Source organism: Schistocerca nitens, chromosome 4 (assembly GCF_023898315.1).
Source record: "Schistocerca nitens isolate TAMUIC-IGC-003100 chromosome 4, iqSchNite1.1, whole genome shotgun sequence".
Lineage (NCBI taxonomy): Eukaryota > Metazoa > Arthropoda > Insecta > Orthoptera > Acrididae > Schistocerca > Schistocerca nitens.
In genome coordinates this window covers 988,495,100-988,512,567 of record NC_064617.1, presented here as the reverse complement: position 1 = coordinate 988,512,567, position 17,468 = coordinate 988,495,100, and the positions used below count along the sequence as shown (strand labels likewise).

At 39.6% G+C, this 17,468-nt stretch overlaps 1 protein-coding gene across 1 annotated transcript in view; it reads right to left on the bottom strand.

Annotated features, from left to right (window-relative positions):
* The window catches only part of LOC126253706 (p21-activated protein kinase-interacting protein 1-like), a 66,354-nt gene that overhangs the window by 27,171 nt on the left and 21,715 nt on the right, over positions 1-17,468 (bottom strand). Inside the window, exon 3 of the mRNA XM_049955238.1 lies at positions 11,932-12,066. Within this exon, the coding sequence (XP_049811195.1) occupies positions 11,932-12,066 (135 nt within the window). The remainder of the gene's footprint in view (positions 1-11,931; positions 12,067-17,468) is intronic.

Here is a 17,468-nt window from a genome sequence, read left to right as displayed (position 1 = left end):
AGGGAATGACTGACATTTAATATCAAGGTGCAAGAATTGTCAAACTTACAGGGTAATAAATGAGCAAGGAATAGAATTCAAGAAGTATGTATGAAATACATACTGGAAAGATGGCCACAGGAGAACTGGTGTTAACGAAAAGTGTAATGTATTCTATGATGTAGTCATAGTCTACTTTGAAAAGTATTATCACAAAAATTAACCTGAATTGGCAGGATTAAATCACTTTAACAATTATACTGTTAAGGTCTCCAGCAATGAAATTGATGTATTTTTCAAAAAAAAAAAAAAAAATTACAATCCTCCACCAAGATGATACTGGACAGGAAAATTAGGAACATTCTTTAAAAGTAAATAATAAACTGATCAAATATTGCCTCAAAATTGCACACATTTCATAACTTTTGTTCTGTCAAAATGGTTCAAATGGCTCTGAGCACTATGGGACTCAACTGCTGAGGTCATTAGTCCCCTAGAACTTAGAACTAGTTAAACCTAACTAACCTAAGGACATCACAAACATCCATGCCCGAGGCAGGATTCGAACCTGCGACCGTAGCGGTCTTGCGGTTCCAGACTGCAGCGCCTTTAACCGCACGTCCACTTCGGCCGGCTTTGTTGTCAGTGGTATATGATTTATGTATAATCATTTACTTAATAGATAGATTTCCGTTTCTAAGAAAAACATTTAGAGCATTTTTCATAAATTACAACTACATACTACATCTCCAAATGATGTTTTCATTGATATTAACTCTCTTAAAAATATATTTCCAAATGGTTATGAAGAAATCAATAGTACAATTATAAAAAAAAATTGTTCAGTTCAGCTAAGAAAATTACTAAGTTACTTATATAATAAATCATTTCATAGCAGTATTTTCCCCCAATATACTAAACCATGCTGTTTCAAATCAGTTCACAATGAAAGAGCTAAAACAGCAAAGAATTACCAATTCATCTAACTATTAGCAGTAGCTTTTTTTTTTTTTTTTTTTTTTTTTCAAGATCATGTACAAAATAATTTATAAACACTTAGTACACAAAACATTCTCAGTAGCAAATAGTTTTGATTTAATAGAGGACTGGTAACTGAACAGTTTATATTTACCTTACCAAATGATATAGCCCACCAAAAATGATACATAAGAAATTACAGTTTTACCACTGGAAATATTTTTTGACTTAGCATATGCTTTTGACGGTGTGAACAGATAAGAGCCCCACACCCCACCCCTTCATCAGGTCAATGTATTAGATGCATAAGAGGTAAGCCTAGAAAAGGCTACAGTCATACGTGCTGAGGGATTTGGTGCTGAAATTTGCCACAATTACTTCGATATTATGGATGACTTAGTTTGGTACAAAAAGGGAGACAATAGTAAAGTTCATATATTGTTGCTCTGATGTTTAGCAAACTTTTAATGCGAACTATGATGAGATGGAGATCAACATCTAGGAAAGTGCAATGTGATTTGGAGAAGCACCAGACAGATTTCAATTGAAAAAAAGGACTTTAGAAGAAAGGGTATGTGAGGTTCTTTATTCCAAGTCTACACCACTAACATACAATTAATGAATTTGTATAATGCCATGTGGCACAGTGGCTGGGAACTGAGAAATGCCTCTTTCATGCAGTTCATAATAAAGCTGGCATTGGAGGGAGCCACCCTGGTACCAATAGTTATTTCCCATGATTTGTTTGTACATCTGGCACTCAAACCTGAAAAGGTATGGGTAAGGATGATGACAGCTAGTGTGAAAATGTATGACGTTTTTGAAGAGTTTTTGGTGGGCACTGGGAGAGGCAGAGTTCAGAGACAAAGAGTCCGTGTGTGTGTGTGTGTGTGTGTGTGTGTGTGTGTGTGTGTGTGTAGAATGTTAGTCTAGAGAGCAACAATAACATGAAAGGGGCCAAGGCACGGATATGAGATCTATAGGAAACAGTCAGTATCTTTTATGTATCATGTGTCCGCCTTGATAGCTGTGTGGTCAGTGCGGCAGAATGCCATGCAAAGGGGCCCGGGTTTGATTCCCGGCTGGGTCAGAGATTTTCTCTGCTCAGGGACTGGGTGTCGTGTTGTCTTCATCATCATATCACCCCCATTGACACGCAATTCGCTGAAGTGGCATCACCTCAAAAGACTTGCACCAGGCGACCGGTCAACCCGACAGGAGGCCCTTGCCACACCACATTTCATTTCATGTATCACGTGTGCCTCCTGGTAACTTGGAGGTGCTGGTCCTCAAGAGCTAAGGTGCATTCTGTTTGGGTTTTTAATTCTGTCACAATGGGACAACTGAGATGGCTGTCTTCGATTTTCTCCATATAGGCAAGATTTGAAACTTAGTGTCTGGACATCAACTCGCTAAATAAGTATGATGTAATACTAAAAATAAAAAAAAAAAAACCTGTGAAATTTTCTTTGAAAAGTAGAAGATTTCTGAGTGTTGTTAAGAGTTTATTTATTTAGAGAAACCTCTATAGGCTGCATGGTAACAACCAATTTCATTTTAGTGTATGTCTTGTTCTTGTTCCAGCTTTGACTTCCTGCCAGTATCTTTTGAGCCACACGAGAAGTGCCTGTTCATGCTCTTTGGACAAAAGTCCTCTCCATCTTTTTGATGTTGATTCCATTTTAAAACCTTGGTAGTTGTTCACCAATTTTCTAAATTTGTTCCTGTCAGGAATTTCTCTCTCTGAGATACCAGTCAGCCTAAGACCTTTTTCACATTCTTCAAACCATCTCAGCCTTGTTTTCTTAGATTGGATGAAACTCCATATTCTTTTTGTTAGTCAGTCACCACCCATCCTCATGAGATGACCGTAAAATAACAATCGTCTCTTCTTAATGGATGCTGTGATAGGTTCTGTCTAGCTGTACAAGTCCTCATTAGCTCTCTCTTCAAATGTCTTCCCTTTGGAAGCCTTGATGTAATATTAGCATAGATGAAATGACTAGACTGTTTTGTAATGGCCTGATCTTTTGCACAGTATAAAAAAGCTCTGGAACAAGTATACTGCCTTGAGGTAAGCCATTCTTTTGTATGTGCCCTTTACTCTGTTTACAATGGAGAAAGACCTGCACTCTTCTATTCAGCAGGAGAGTGCCTATGAGGAATGTTTGCTGATAATAATTGGTGTGCTGATAAATTTTCTTCAGTTTTTCTAGTTGAACAGTGTTGTAGTTGATAGTAGAGTTTGTAGTGTTTTTGTTGATAGTGTTGTAGGCAGCTGTTACATCAATAAAAGCAATTCCAGTTATCTTATCCTGTTTGAAACAATCCTCAATGTGTTCAGTGAGTTGCAATATCTGACTTGGCATGATTTTCCACACCAAAAAACCATCTAATTGAGGAAAGAACTTTCCTTTGATTCAGCTGTTAATTCAGTTAAAAATTTGACACAGCACTGAAAGACCCAACTGGAAAGAAGACGAAAAACCCACAAATTTCAAAAAGAATGTAATCATTCCAGTCCCAAAGAAGACAGGTGCTATCCGGTGTGAATACTACCAAAACATCAGTTTAATAAGTCATGTTTGCAAAATACTGATACGAAAGAGAATAGAAAAACTGGTAGATACTGAACTTGGGTGAGAGCAGGTTGGATTCTGGAGAAATGTAGGTACACCCAAGGCAATACTGACCCTACAGCTTATGCTAGAAGATAGGTTGGAGAATAGCAAACTTAACATTTGCACCTTTTGTAGATTTAGAGAAAGCTTTTGAGAACACTGACTGGACTAGACTGGAATTTTGAAGGTAGCTGTGATAAAATACAGGGAGCAAAAGGTTATCTACAACCTGTACACAAACCAGAGTGCAACTATAAGAATCTAGGGGTATGTAAGGAAAGCAATGGTTGAGATGGGAGCAAGACAAGGTTGTAACCTATCCCCAGTGTTATTCAGTTTGTACACTGAGCAAGCTGATTAGGATACCACAGAGAAATTTGGAAAGGGAATTAAAGTTCAGGGAGAAGAAATAAAAGCTTTGAGGTTTGCCAATGACATACTGATTCTGTCAGAAATAGCAAAGGACTTTGGAGACAAGTCAGAATGAATACTGTCTTGAAAAAGAGATTATAAGAATGGATAGTGTCTTGAAATATAATTATAAAAAGAACACATCAACAAAAGTAAAACTAGGGTCATGAAATGTCAAATTAAATATTTGTAATCTCGAAGGAATTATATTAGGAATTGACACACTAAAGTAGTAGTGTGTTTTGCTGTTTGGATAGAAAAATAATCAATAACAAACAAAGGGGGGGGGGGGGGGAGGATATAAAACAAAGAATAGCAACAGCAAGAAAACCATTTCTGAAAAAGAGGTATTTATTACCACTGCCGACTTGAATGTTACGTTGAAACATAGATGAAAAGCAGCTGATACAAGAAGAGAATAGGGACTTTAGAAATGTGTTGCTATACAACAATACTACAGGGTTATTACAAATGATTGAAGCGGTTTCACAGCTCTACAATAACTTTATTATTTGAGATATTTTCACAATGCTTTGCACACACATACAAAAACTCAAAAAGTTTTTTTAGGCATTCACAAATGTTCGATATGTGCCCCTTTAGTGATTCGGCAGACATCAAGCCGATAATCAAGTTCCTCCCACACTCGGCGCAGCATGTCCCCATCAATGAGTTCGAAAGCAACGTTGATGCGAGCTCGCAGTTCTGGCACGTTTCTTGGTAGAGGAGGTTTAAACACTGAATCTTTCACATAACCCTACAGAAAGAAATCGCATGGGGTTAAGTCGGGGGAGTGTGGAGGCCATGACATGAATTACTGATCATGATCTCCACCACGACCGATCCATCGGTTTTCCAATCTCCTGTTTAAGAAATGCCGAACATCATGATGGAAGTGCGGTGGAGCACCATCCTGTTGAAAGATGAAGTCGGCGCTGTCAGTCTCCAGTTGTGGCATGAGCCAATTTTCCAGCATGTCCAGATACAAGTGTCCTGTAATGTTTTTTTCGCAGAAGAAAAAGGGGCCGTAAACTTTAAACCGTGAGATTGCACAAAACACGTTAACTTTTGGTGAATTGTGAATTTGCTGCACGCATGCGTGAGGATTCTCTACCACCCAGATTCGCACATTGTGTCTGTTCACTTCACCATTAAGAAAAAATGTTGCTTCATCACTGAAAACAAGTTTCGCACTGAATGCATCCTTTTCCATGAGCTGTTGCAACCGCGCCGAAAATTCAAAGCGTTTGACTTTGTCATCGGGTGTCAGCACTTGTAGCAATTGTAAACGGTAAGGCTTCTGCTTTAGCCTTTTCCGTAACATTTTCCAAACCGTCGGCTGTGGTACGTTTAGCTCCCTGCTTGCTTTATTTGTCGACTTCCGCGGGCTACGCGTGAAACTTGCCCGCACGCGTTCAACCGTTTCTTCGCTCACTGCAGGCCGACCCATTGATTTCCCCTTAAGAGGCATCCAGAAGCTTTAAACTGCGCATACCATCACCGAATGGAGTTAGCAGTTGGTGGATCTTTGTTGAACTTCGTCCTGAAGTGTCGTTGCACTGTTATGACTGACTGATGTGAGTGCATTTCAAGCACGAGATACGCTTCCTCGGCTCCTGTCGCCATTTTGTCTCACTGCGCTCTCGAGAAACCTGAAGTGCGGCTTCAGCCGAACAAAACTTTATGAGTTTTTCTACATATCTATAGTGTGTCGTGACCATATGTCAATGAATGGAGCTACAGTGAATTTATGAAATCGCTTCAATCATTTGTAATAGCCCTGTAAAGATTAAGTGGGTAGATCAAACAACAAATGTGAAGATATCGAATCAAAGTGAGGAAAAAATAAATTTATAACAGAACTATACAATAAGAATGGATTGGTTGATACGAAACGTCCTGAGATATCAAAGAATTGTCAGTTTGGTAATGGAAGGGCAACATCTGTAGAGGAAGACAAAGGCTTGAAAAGCTGTCTTTTTCAGGTTCTGCGATTTTTGCTGCTGTGTACACGCTGGACTCCTGGCAGAGAGTACACATAACAGCAAAACTCGCAGAACGTGAATAAGCCAGCTGGGTTGGCTGTCAAAATATTGTGCATAAATGGAAACTATAACTCAGCAGAACACCCGGATGCACACCATTAATCAATTACACTGAAACCTGCAAGATTACAATAAGCAAGTTGAAATGGATGGAGACTGCAGTAGTTATGCACAGATAAAGAAGCATGCAAAGGATAGACTAGCATGAAAAGCTGAACCAAACCAATCTTTAGACTGATTAGAACAACAACAACAACAACAGCTACAAATAGGCCTGATCTTATCAACTGTGTTAGTATGGGAACAGGATGTTGCTAGCTAAGGTCAAAAAAACCCATCAAGAAGACTAGTCAAGTTTTTATGCTGGAAAGAGCAGGTATCCAGTTATTAACATTCTACTTAGACAATAAATTTACATCATTTAGTTCCAATATAATGGCTGTAGAAGAATTATGGGCAAATTCTAAACTGATTGTAAATTACATTATGGAGAAGTATGTGTTGAGTAAGTGGACTATGTATGGAAAAGACCTATCAAGATTTAACAACAAAATTCAGAAAATGCTGAGAAAACAGACTGTTACACTCTGAGTTCAAAAAAGAACACAGAAATGTCAGCAGTCAAAAGTTAGTAGATATTTGTGTGTCTTTAAGAAGACTGTTGCATGAAGAATACTACTTTCACTGTCATACGTTACCAAAAGATCTTGCCAAGAATGCTATAAAATTCTGATCACAAATAAAATTTCTGAGACGGCTGATGGCTTCCATTTGGTCACTCTTAGGACAATCTAGTGAGGCAACAGAAGAGAGCAATAGGGGGAAAAAAATCATTTGTTGAAGAGGACAGTGCAGATGTACCATCGCTTGACTGCCACACAATCTCCCATATGGAGGACACCGTAATAGGTGCCCCTAGCACTGAAAGGCAGCTGAAAGAATTGAAAATAAATAGCCACCAGGTCCAGATGAAACCCCACTTTGGTTTACAAAGAGCACTCTTCGGCATTGGTCCCATACTCAGCTTGCATTTATCACAAATCTCACACTCAGTGTAAAGTTCCAAGCAAAGAAACGGTTGAGCTGGTCAGGATCTGTCCTCATAGCTGTGTTTCACCCCTAAAACACTTTAAACAGACAGCCTTCTCAACACAATGGAGCCATTTCTATGAATCAATGGTTCAGTTTCAAACTTCCAGGAACACTGAACTGCAAAACTATTCACTACTTTTATTTTTGTAGTGCAAACATGTTTTGATGATGACACACTAATAGCTATGACAAACTCAATGGTTGGGTGCAATTATGGAGAAGTCTAAAAACTTACAAAAATAGGTTGCGGACTGTCTCTGTATCAAATAGCTTGCGGACTATGTCTGGATCCTCATACTGCAACATAATGCTATTGAGTAATGTTTCATGAAAGTATCCAGTCAATTCAAACAACAGAAAGAGCAATTAATGAGTGCCAATAATGATCTCAATGTCAATGCAACAAACTCTTCCCTTAAAGGTCACTGAAGTAATTGCAATGTCACCAGTTGTTCCAGTTTCAGAGAAACATTGCAGGCATTTGCCACAGAGCTTATTATAATGTTACTAAACACATTTTGTGCTAGCATCCAGTGATAATTTGGAGACTTTGATCACAGTATCCAGGTTTGACAATATGGCTGCAGATATCTTTCATAAATTCTGGAACACAAGGATTCTCAGGAAATAAAGGAAGGAAGATTAGAGTTTTCTGTCTCATTGACAATACAATCATTATACATGGAGCACAAGCTCCAGTTTAAGGGGGATGGAAAGAAAATCGCTGTGCCCTTTTCAAAGGAACAACTCCACCATTTGCTGTAAACAATTCAGAATAATACTTAATCCTCGTAGGCTGTCTGGGGTGTAGTACCATAGTTGTCCCTAGTGTGAATCAATTGTCCTAACTACTGTGTCGCTTCACTCACATAGAATATTAAAAGATGTACATGGCAGGACAAAGAATCCTCTAACAAACAGAACACTGCATATCTTCCTAAATATGGAGAGGTATGATTAGATGGATCATGAATACGATATTTCGTAGTGATGTGGAACGAGTCAAATTTTCCAGTACATGACATAATTAAGTTAATTTAACAACATACTTAAGTTAATATAACAACTTTTTTTGTGTTTTTTTTATTTTTTTATAATTTTGTTTGTTTGTTTTTATTTGCTTTTTTTTCTTAATTTATATCTAAAAATTCCTCTATGGAGTAGAAGGAGTTGTCATTCAGAAATTCTTTTAATTTCTTCTTAAATACTCGTTGGTTATCTGTCAGACTTTTGATACTATTTGGTAAGTGACCAAAGACTTTAGTGCCAGTATAATTCACCCCTTTCTGTGCCAAAGTTAGATTTAATCTTGAATGGTGAAGATCATCCTTTCTCCTAGTATTGTAGTTATGAACACTGCTATTACTTTTGAATTGGGTTTGGTTGTTAATAACAAATTTCATAAGAGAGTACATATACTGAGAAGCTCCTGTGAATATCTCTAGATCCTTAAATAAATGTCTGCAGGATGATCTTGGGTGGACTCCAGCTATTATTCTGATTACACGCTTTTGTGCAATAAATACTTTATTCCTCAGTGATGAATTACCCCAAAATATGATGCCATATGAAAGCAATGAGTGAAAATAGGCGTAGTAAGCTAATTTACTAAGATGTTTATCACCAAAATTTGCAATGACCCTTATTGCATAAGTAGCTGAACTCAAATGTTTCAGCAGATCATCAATGTGTTTCTTCCAATTTAATTTCTCATCAATGGACACACCTAAAAATTTGGAATATTCTACCTCAGCTATATGCTTCTGATTAAGGTCTATATTTATTAATGGCGTCATACCATTCACTGTACGGAACTGTATGTACTGTGTCTTATCAAAATTCAGTGAGAGTCCGTTTACAAGGAACCACTTAGTAATTTTCTGAAAGACAGTATTGACAATTTCATCAGTTAATTCTTGTTTGTCAGGAGTGATTACTATACTTGTATCATCAGCAAAGAGAACTAACTTTGCCTCTTCATGAATATAGAATGGCAAGTCATTAATATATATTAAGAACAGCAAAGGACCCAAGACTGACCCTTGTGGAACCCCATTCTTGATAGTTCCCCAGTTTGAGGAATGTGCTGATCTTTGTATATTATGAGAACTGCTTATTTCAACTTTCTGCACTCTTCCAGTTAGGTACTAATTAAACCATTTGTGCACTGTCCCACTCACGCCACAATATTTGAGCTTGTCTAGCAGAATTTCATGATTTACACAATCAAAAGCCTTTGAGAGATCACAAAAAATCCCAATGGGTGGTGTTCGGTTATTCAGATCATTCAAAATTTGATTGGTGAAAGCATATATGGCATTTTCTGTTGAAAAACCTTTCTGGAAACCAAACTGACATTTTGTTAGTACTTCATTTTTACAGATATGTGAAGCTACTCTTGAATACATTACTTTCTCAAAAATTTTGGATGAAGCTGTTAGAAGGGAGCAAGTAATGTTGAGTGTGTCTCAAGAAACTGTCACACAACCACCACAATTTATGATGTATATAAATGTCTTGAAAGGTCTCATATATTTCACAGAAAATACTATTATGCTAATGATAGTGGCACTGTCATGAGCTATTGCTTAATATGGCTGTCTTACAATTTCTCCACACTTGGTACCAAAAAAGATAAGCACCAGACTATAAAAAGAAGCAAAAATTGCATGAACAAACAAGATCTCATATTATTTAACAACACTACAAACAATAAATCAAATATTTGAGTGTTAGTATCTGCAGTGAATTCAAATCCATAAATGACACTGCAGGAAGGTTGAGATTCATTTACAAAAATCTCGTCAAATTCTTTCAGAATGTTTTCTCTCTCTGGGATCCTTGCGAAACATAATTAACAAAAGAGACAGATGAGCTGAAGAACAGTTGCATACTTTATAACACATTTATTCAGTAAGAGTAGCAACATCCAAGTTATGCCACGAAACTCCAGTGTGTAATGCTGAAACAACAATGTCATGCATCATTGGAAGGATCTCTTTCAAAAGTCTAAGAATCCAGTTTCTAAGAAGGTCAAAAATATGCTATGAGTTGTGTCAGACACTTCCAGTAATGACTCAGATCACAAATAGGAGAGATACTTGGGTTAATAGAGAGCCACATTTTGGTTTACTACACTCCTGGAAATGGAAAAAAGAACACATTGACACCGGTGTGTCAGACCCACCATACTTGCTCTGGACACTGCGAGAGGGCTGTACAAGCAATGAGCACACGCACGGCACAGCGGACACACCAGGAACCGCGGTGTTGGCCGTCGAATGGCGCTAGCTGCGCAGCATTTGTGCACCGCCGCCGTCAGTGTCAGCCAGTTTGCCGTGGCATACGGAGCTCCATCGCAGTCTTTAACACTGGTAGCATGCCGCGACAGCGTGGACGTGAACCGTATGTGCAGTTGACGGACTTTGAGCGAGGGCGTATAGTGGGCATGCGGGAGGCCGGGTGGATGTACCGCCGAATTGCTCAACACGTGGGGCGTGAGGTCTCCACAGTACATCGATGTTGTCGCCAGTGGTCGGCGGAAGGTGCACGCGCCCGTCGACCTGGGGCCGGACCGCAGCGACGCACGGATGCACGCCAAGACCGTAGGATCCTACGCAGTGCCGTAGGGGACCGCACCGCCACTTCCCAGCAAATTAGGGACACTGTTGCTCCTGGGGTATCGGCGAGGACCATTCGCAACCGTCTCCATGAAGCTGGGCTACGGTCCCGCACACCGTTAGGCCGTCTTCCGCTCACGCCCCAACATCTTGCAGCCCGCCTCCAGTGGTGTCGCGACAGGCGTGAATGGAGGGACTAATGGAGACGTGTCGTCTTCAGCGATGAGAGTCGCTTCTGCCTTGGTGCCAATGATGGTCGTATGCGTGTTTGGCGCCGTGCAGGTGAGCGCCACAATCAGGACTGCATACGACCAAGGCACACAGGGCCAACACCCGGCATCATGGTGTGGGGAGCGATCTCCTACACTGGCCGTACACCACTGGTGATCATCGAGGGGACACTGAATAGTGCACAGTACATCCAAACCGTCATCGAACCCATCGTTCTACCATTCCTAGACCGGCAAGGGAACTTGCTGTTCCAACAGGACAATGCATGTCCGCATGTATCCCGTGCCACCCAACGTGCTCTAGAAGGTTTAAGTCAACTACCCTGGCCAGCAAGATCTCCGGATCTGTCCCCCATTGAGCATGTTTGGGACTGGATGAAGCGTCGTCTCACGCGGTCTGCACGTCCAGCACGAACGCTGGTCCAACTGAGGCACCAGGTGGAAATGTCATGGCAAGCCGTTCCACAGGACTACATCCAGCATCTCTACGATCGTCTCCATGGGAGAATAGCAGCCTGCATTGCTGCGAAAGGTGGATATACACTGTACTAGTGCCGACATTGTGCATGCTCTGTTGCCTGTGTCTATGTGCCTGTGGTTCTGTCAGTGTGATCATGTGATGTATCTGACCCCAGGAATGTGTCAATAAAGTTTCCCCTTCCTGGGACAATGAATTCACGGTGTTCTTATTTCAATTTCCAGGAGTGTATATCGCTCACAAGCAGAATGAGAAATTTATGAAATGCCAACAATAAGGCCTCCATACAAAAATGAATATAAGAAAATATCAAAATGGAAGCATGCATTCCAAGACAGGATATAGTAAAATATTAAAATAAAAGTTTTCAACTGTAATGTATGTTACAACACCTATAATTAGAAAGATAACAAACTTTTACCTCGACTCATCGACTTGTCATAAAGTAAATAAACACTAAGCTAAACTTCTCCTTACCTGATCCTTTGTGTGCAGCACCCCACACTTTTTCCAGCTGCCAGTTCCCTGTCCTACAGACAGCCAAATTGCCATCCTCACTGCCACTAAGCAAATGTGAGCCATTTGGAGTAAATTCAAGGCAATGTACAGTACCTATTGTCAAATGTAAAACAAAATTATGTAGATATTAGAAATGTAAAGTGCTTTACATACATAAATAATAATTTCACAGCATTTTCAGTATCATTCCATAGTCGCAATCTTATTCATGTATGCTATAACAGTAATGAATTTGAACAAGTGGAAATATAAATCTATTTCCCTGTAAACTGGTTCAGAAACAACACCATAGTGTTTGTCCACATAAATCTTTATGACAAATATCAACATATACTGTAAGATCATTAAATTATGGAGTTAATATCTCAGCATAAACTACTGGATACTGATTACTGAGTTTCCTGAAACAATGGTCCACCTAAATTAAGTTGTACCCAAATAATCAGAATCACATGTTAATACATCCACAAGCAGATTGTCCTAGACATGTATCTTGTATAGCTGATCTAACATTTAAGCCTGCAACTGTGCAGATACACTATTGGCTATTAAAATTGCTACACCACGAAGATGACGTGCTACAGACGCGAAATTAAACCAACAGGAAGAAGATGCTGTGATATGCAAATGATTAGCTTTTCAGAGCATTCACACAATGGGTTGGTGCCGGTGGCAACACCTACAGCGTGCTGACATGAGGAAAGTTTCCAACCGTTTTCTCATACACAAACAGCAGTTGACCAGCGTTGCCTGGTGAAATGTTGTTGTAATGCCTCGTGTAAGGAGAAGAAATGTGTACCATCATGTTTCCGACTTTGATAAAGGTCGGATTGTAGCCTATCGTGATTGCGGTTTATCGTATCGCAACATTTCTGCTCACGTTGGTCGAGATCCAATGACTGTTAGAAGAATATGGAATTGGTGGGTTCAGGAGGGTAATACGAAATGCCGTGCTGGATCCCAATGGCCTCGTATCACTAGCAGTCGAGGTGACAGGCATCTTATCCACATGGCTGTAACGGATCATGCAGCCACATCTCGAGCCCTGAGTCAACAGATGGGGACGTTTGCAAGACAACAACCATCTGCACGAACAGTTCGACGACGTTTGCAGCAGCATGGACTATCAGCTCAGAGACCACGGCTGCGGTTACCCTTGATGCTGCATCACAGACAGGAGCACCTACGATGGTGTACTCAACGATGAACCTTGGTGCATGAATGGCAAAACGTCATTTTTTCAGATGAATCCAGGTTCTGTTTACAGCATCATGCTGGTCGCATCTGTGTTTGGCGACATTGCGGTGAACGCACATTGGAAGCGTGTATTCGTCATCGCCATACTGGCGTATCACCCAGCGTGATGGTATGGGGTGCCATTGGTTACACGTCTCGGTCACCTCTTGTTCGCATTGATGGCACTTTGAACAGTGGATGTTACATTTCAGATGTGTTATGCCCCGTGGCTCTACCCTTCATTCGATCCCTGCGAAACCATACATTTCAGTAGGATAATGAACAACCGCATGTTGCAGGTCCTGTACAGGCCTTTCTGGATACAGAAAATGTTCGACTGCTGCCCTGGCCAGCACATTCTCCAGATCTCTCACCAATTGAAAACGTCTGGTCAATGGTGGCTGAGCAACTGGCTCGTCACAATACGTCATCACTACTCTTGATGAACTGTGGTATCGTGTTGAAGCTGCATGGGCAGCTGTACCTGTACATGCCATCCAAGCTCTGTTTGACTCAATGCCCAGGCGTATCAAGGCCTGATTTCTCAGGATCTATGCATCAAAATTGCATGAAAATGTAATCACATGTCAGTTCTAGTATAATATATTTGTCCAGTGAATGCCCGTTTATCATCTGCATTTCTTCTTGGTGTAGCAATTTTAATGGCCAGTAGTGTATACAATCGCAGAGGTGGTGGGTGCCACCTCGGATGCTAGTGTTCCACACAGAATAAACCTGTTGTCACAACTGGTCAAGTGATGTTGCAAGTAATACAACTTGACCAGATACTAGTTAGCATACCTTATATGAAGAGCCCATGGAAAAAATGGGAAAGTCCATTTAATTAGGAAATGAGTTTATAGCATATTCTGATGGCCAGCTGCCAGTGCTACAAGATAGTTAAAATGACTTTCAAATAACATGGGAAGTCACCAAGATACACAGGGTTCCACTTTGGAAAGAATGTTGTAAGCTGGTCTTCTCATGGAAAGAATGAGGCATGTCCAGGATTTTCTTCCACTGTTCATATTACCCCTGTTAGGTCACTTGGGTTGTGAATAGAAGCATGATTGGTTGAGTTTCTTACTTTTTGGTCTTTCCTTATAGTAATAGCACTTAGTTTGAAGTGTGATAGTAGTGTTGTCCTCTTAGCATTTTTAAAATGTGTGGATCATCATAAGATGAAGGTGAGAAGTCGTCTGTTAATCAACTAGGAAGAGAAAATATTATGGCAGAATGAGTAATTTTTGTACGGGCCTTACAGCAACATGAGTTAGGTAGTGACTGCAAATACTCATTGCAGACCCCTCAAGAGAACAACTTATCAAGAATTTTAATTTGTTAGGTAACTAGAATGATCAGTCTTCCTATGTAACCATCTTAATTTCTGTGACATTAATTGCTCTTAGAAGTCCTAGGCAAGACAATTCCATGTCAGAGATTGCTCTTTCTGATATATTGTAAGAATCAAATGAAATGATACCATTAGTGAAACTGCTGTTTACCAAGAGGCCTTCTGGGGGATACTGGAAGATCTCCCAAGGACAAAAGAGACACGCATGCTAAGGGGCCTCGGAAACTAGCCAAAGAAAAGGAGGCTGCCGCTATAAACCACATGGCTCCATTTGTGGAGAGAAAGAGCAACTATGGCAAGGGGAAGACAGAATTTATCTTCCAGAAGAAATAACAGTAACAAAATCCCATTAGTTATACAGAGAATAATAACCTGAACTTCCTGTTGCGATAATACATACCAGAAAATAATTAACAGAAAATTCAACTTTGGTTTGATGACAAAGAAAACTATTGTAGGGTTACCAAAAGACTGGGTTAATGCTTTTGGCACCACAAGAGTGAATCCAAGGCCGTACAAAGTCATTACTGTTCAACAAGAAGTTATAGAGATTGAGCAACCTTTTTAAATGCATTTTACAGAACAGAGTGTTATTCAAGACATGGCCACTCAGTGACACACTATTGTGAATAAATATAAGCTGATCAAATACAGGATTACTTACAATGGATCCTGGACACCAGTAGATCTGATACATTCTGGTTGTCTACAAATAGATGTCGAGCCGGAGTCTCAACCCCAGGGACCTAACATATTCTTAATCTCTCATCGAGTGCATAATAATAAGCGTTTTGTAATACAAAACTTTTTGTACTGAAAATCAAGGTTTTTTTTTGCATATAACTAATTCTAAAGGTACATCTTCAGGGATCCTGCAAGTACCATATGAAAAACATGCAGATCTTCAAGAACTTAAAATAGTTTTGTGATCAAGACGCAAGAAATTTCTATTACAATCTACTACATAACAAAGAAAAATCCCAGACCAACTAAAAGAAACTTCAGAGCTAAACAACACAAAAGGGATGAAAGCCTACCAAAAAGTGATGGACTTATCACATTCTTTTTGTGGCAGACACACTTCTTTGCATGGTTAGTCTCTTTCATTATATAATTTCAGTAGTTTTCCAATGTACTTTGTCTATAGCTGCTAAATTTGGCATTAAAATTATATTGGTTATGCTCAACTGGAATGTTTTATGCATTTTTTTGTAGTCTCGAAAGTTTAAATTTCCACTCCTGAAAAGTGTACAAAATGTGACTTATCCAGTTTTTTTTGTGGGCTCATCATGTGTGTTCAACAGGGAACAAATGTGTCGGTTATATTTGGTTATTTATTCTCTTGCCAAATGAGCACACAGAAAGTAAGTAGAATGGACTGCACTGCATACATACAGCCATCGATTTTCTACAAATACTAAATGATTGCTTAAAATTGAATCTTTCCTGAAGTCCCATTATTTAGTCAAAGTAAGTCCACTGGCTGCAGCTTTGGCCAAAACTTCAGCAACGTGTGTAGCTGGGCACAAATTGTGCTTTGTTAGTTCATCTATAGTCAACACTAGTGTCACAAAACATCAGCTTCTAGATATGGCCTGGTGTAATCTTGCCTGCCAAAGTAATCACTGCTTGTGATTTTCAAACGATTTACAGCGAGATATGTGGCTGCATCATAATAGTGAACTGTACAAGATACAGATCATAATCAGTACTGGAATTTGCAATGAAGTCCGAGTAAGTTGCCATCTTAACAACCAATCTCAGGAATAGTGATAGTGTTTGCTGTCTGTGTGGGCATGTGTGGTCTTTCTGAGTATGTCCCATATACCAGGTTTTTAAAATTTTCATTGCACCATGCTCTGCCATTGCATTTCTGTCTTGAAGTCCGCCCCCGAAAGCTGAGTGGTCAGCGCGACAGATTGTCAATCCTAAGGGCCCGGGTCCGATTCCCGGCTGGGTCAGAGATTTTCTCCACTCAGTGTCTGGGTGTTGTGTTGTCCTAATCATCATCATTTCATCCCCATCGACGCGCAAGTCACCGAAGTGGTGTCAAATCGAAAGATTTGCACCAGGTGAGCGGTCTACCCGACGGGAGGCCCTCGTCACACGCCATTATTATTATTTCTTTACTTTCTCAGACGTTAAGTCTGGTTGAGAATGGAAAGTGACGCGGACCTTGATCAAGCGTCACTTCCTATTAACTGTACGGTATGTGTTATATTGCATTTAGGAACTTTCGGGTAATTGAACATGTATCAATAATTACGGATTTCTGTAGTTGTATATATGTGTTTGGATGTAGCTGTATTGCATTGATGTACTGGTGGATATTGTGTGGTATGACTCCTGTAGTTGATACTATAATTGGTATGATGTCAACTTTATCCTGATGCCACATGTCTTTGACTTCCTCAGCCAGTTGAATGTATTTTTCAATTTTTTCTCCTGTTTTCTTTTGTATATTTGTTGTATTGGGTATGGATATTTCGATTAGTTGTGTTAATTTCTTCTTTTTATTGGTGAGTATGATGTCAGGTTTGTTATGTGGCGTTGTTTTATCTGTTATAATGGTTCTGTTCCAGTATAATTTGTATTCATCATTCTCCAGTACATTTTGTGGTGCATACTTGTATGTAGGAACTTGTTGTTTTAAAAGTTTATGTTGTAAGGCAAGCTGTTGATGTATTATTTTTGCGACATTGTCATGTCTTCTGGGGTATTCTGTATTTGCTAGTATTGTACATCCGCTTGTGATGTGATCTACTGTTTCTATTTGTTGTTTACAAAGTCTGCATTTATCTGTTGTGGTATTGGGATCTTTAATAATATGCTTGCTGTAATACCTGGTGTTTATTGTTTGATCCTGTATTGCAATCATGAATCCTTCTGTCTCACTGTATATATT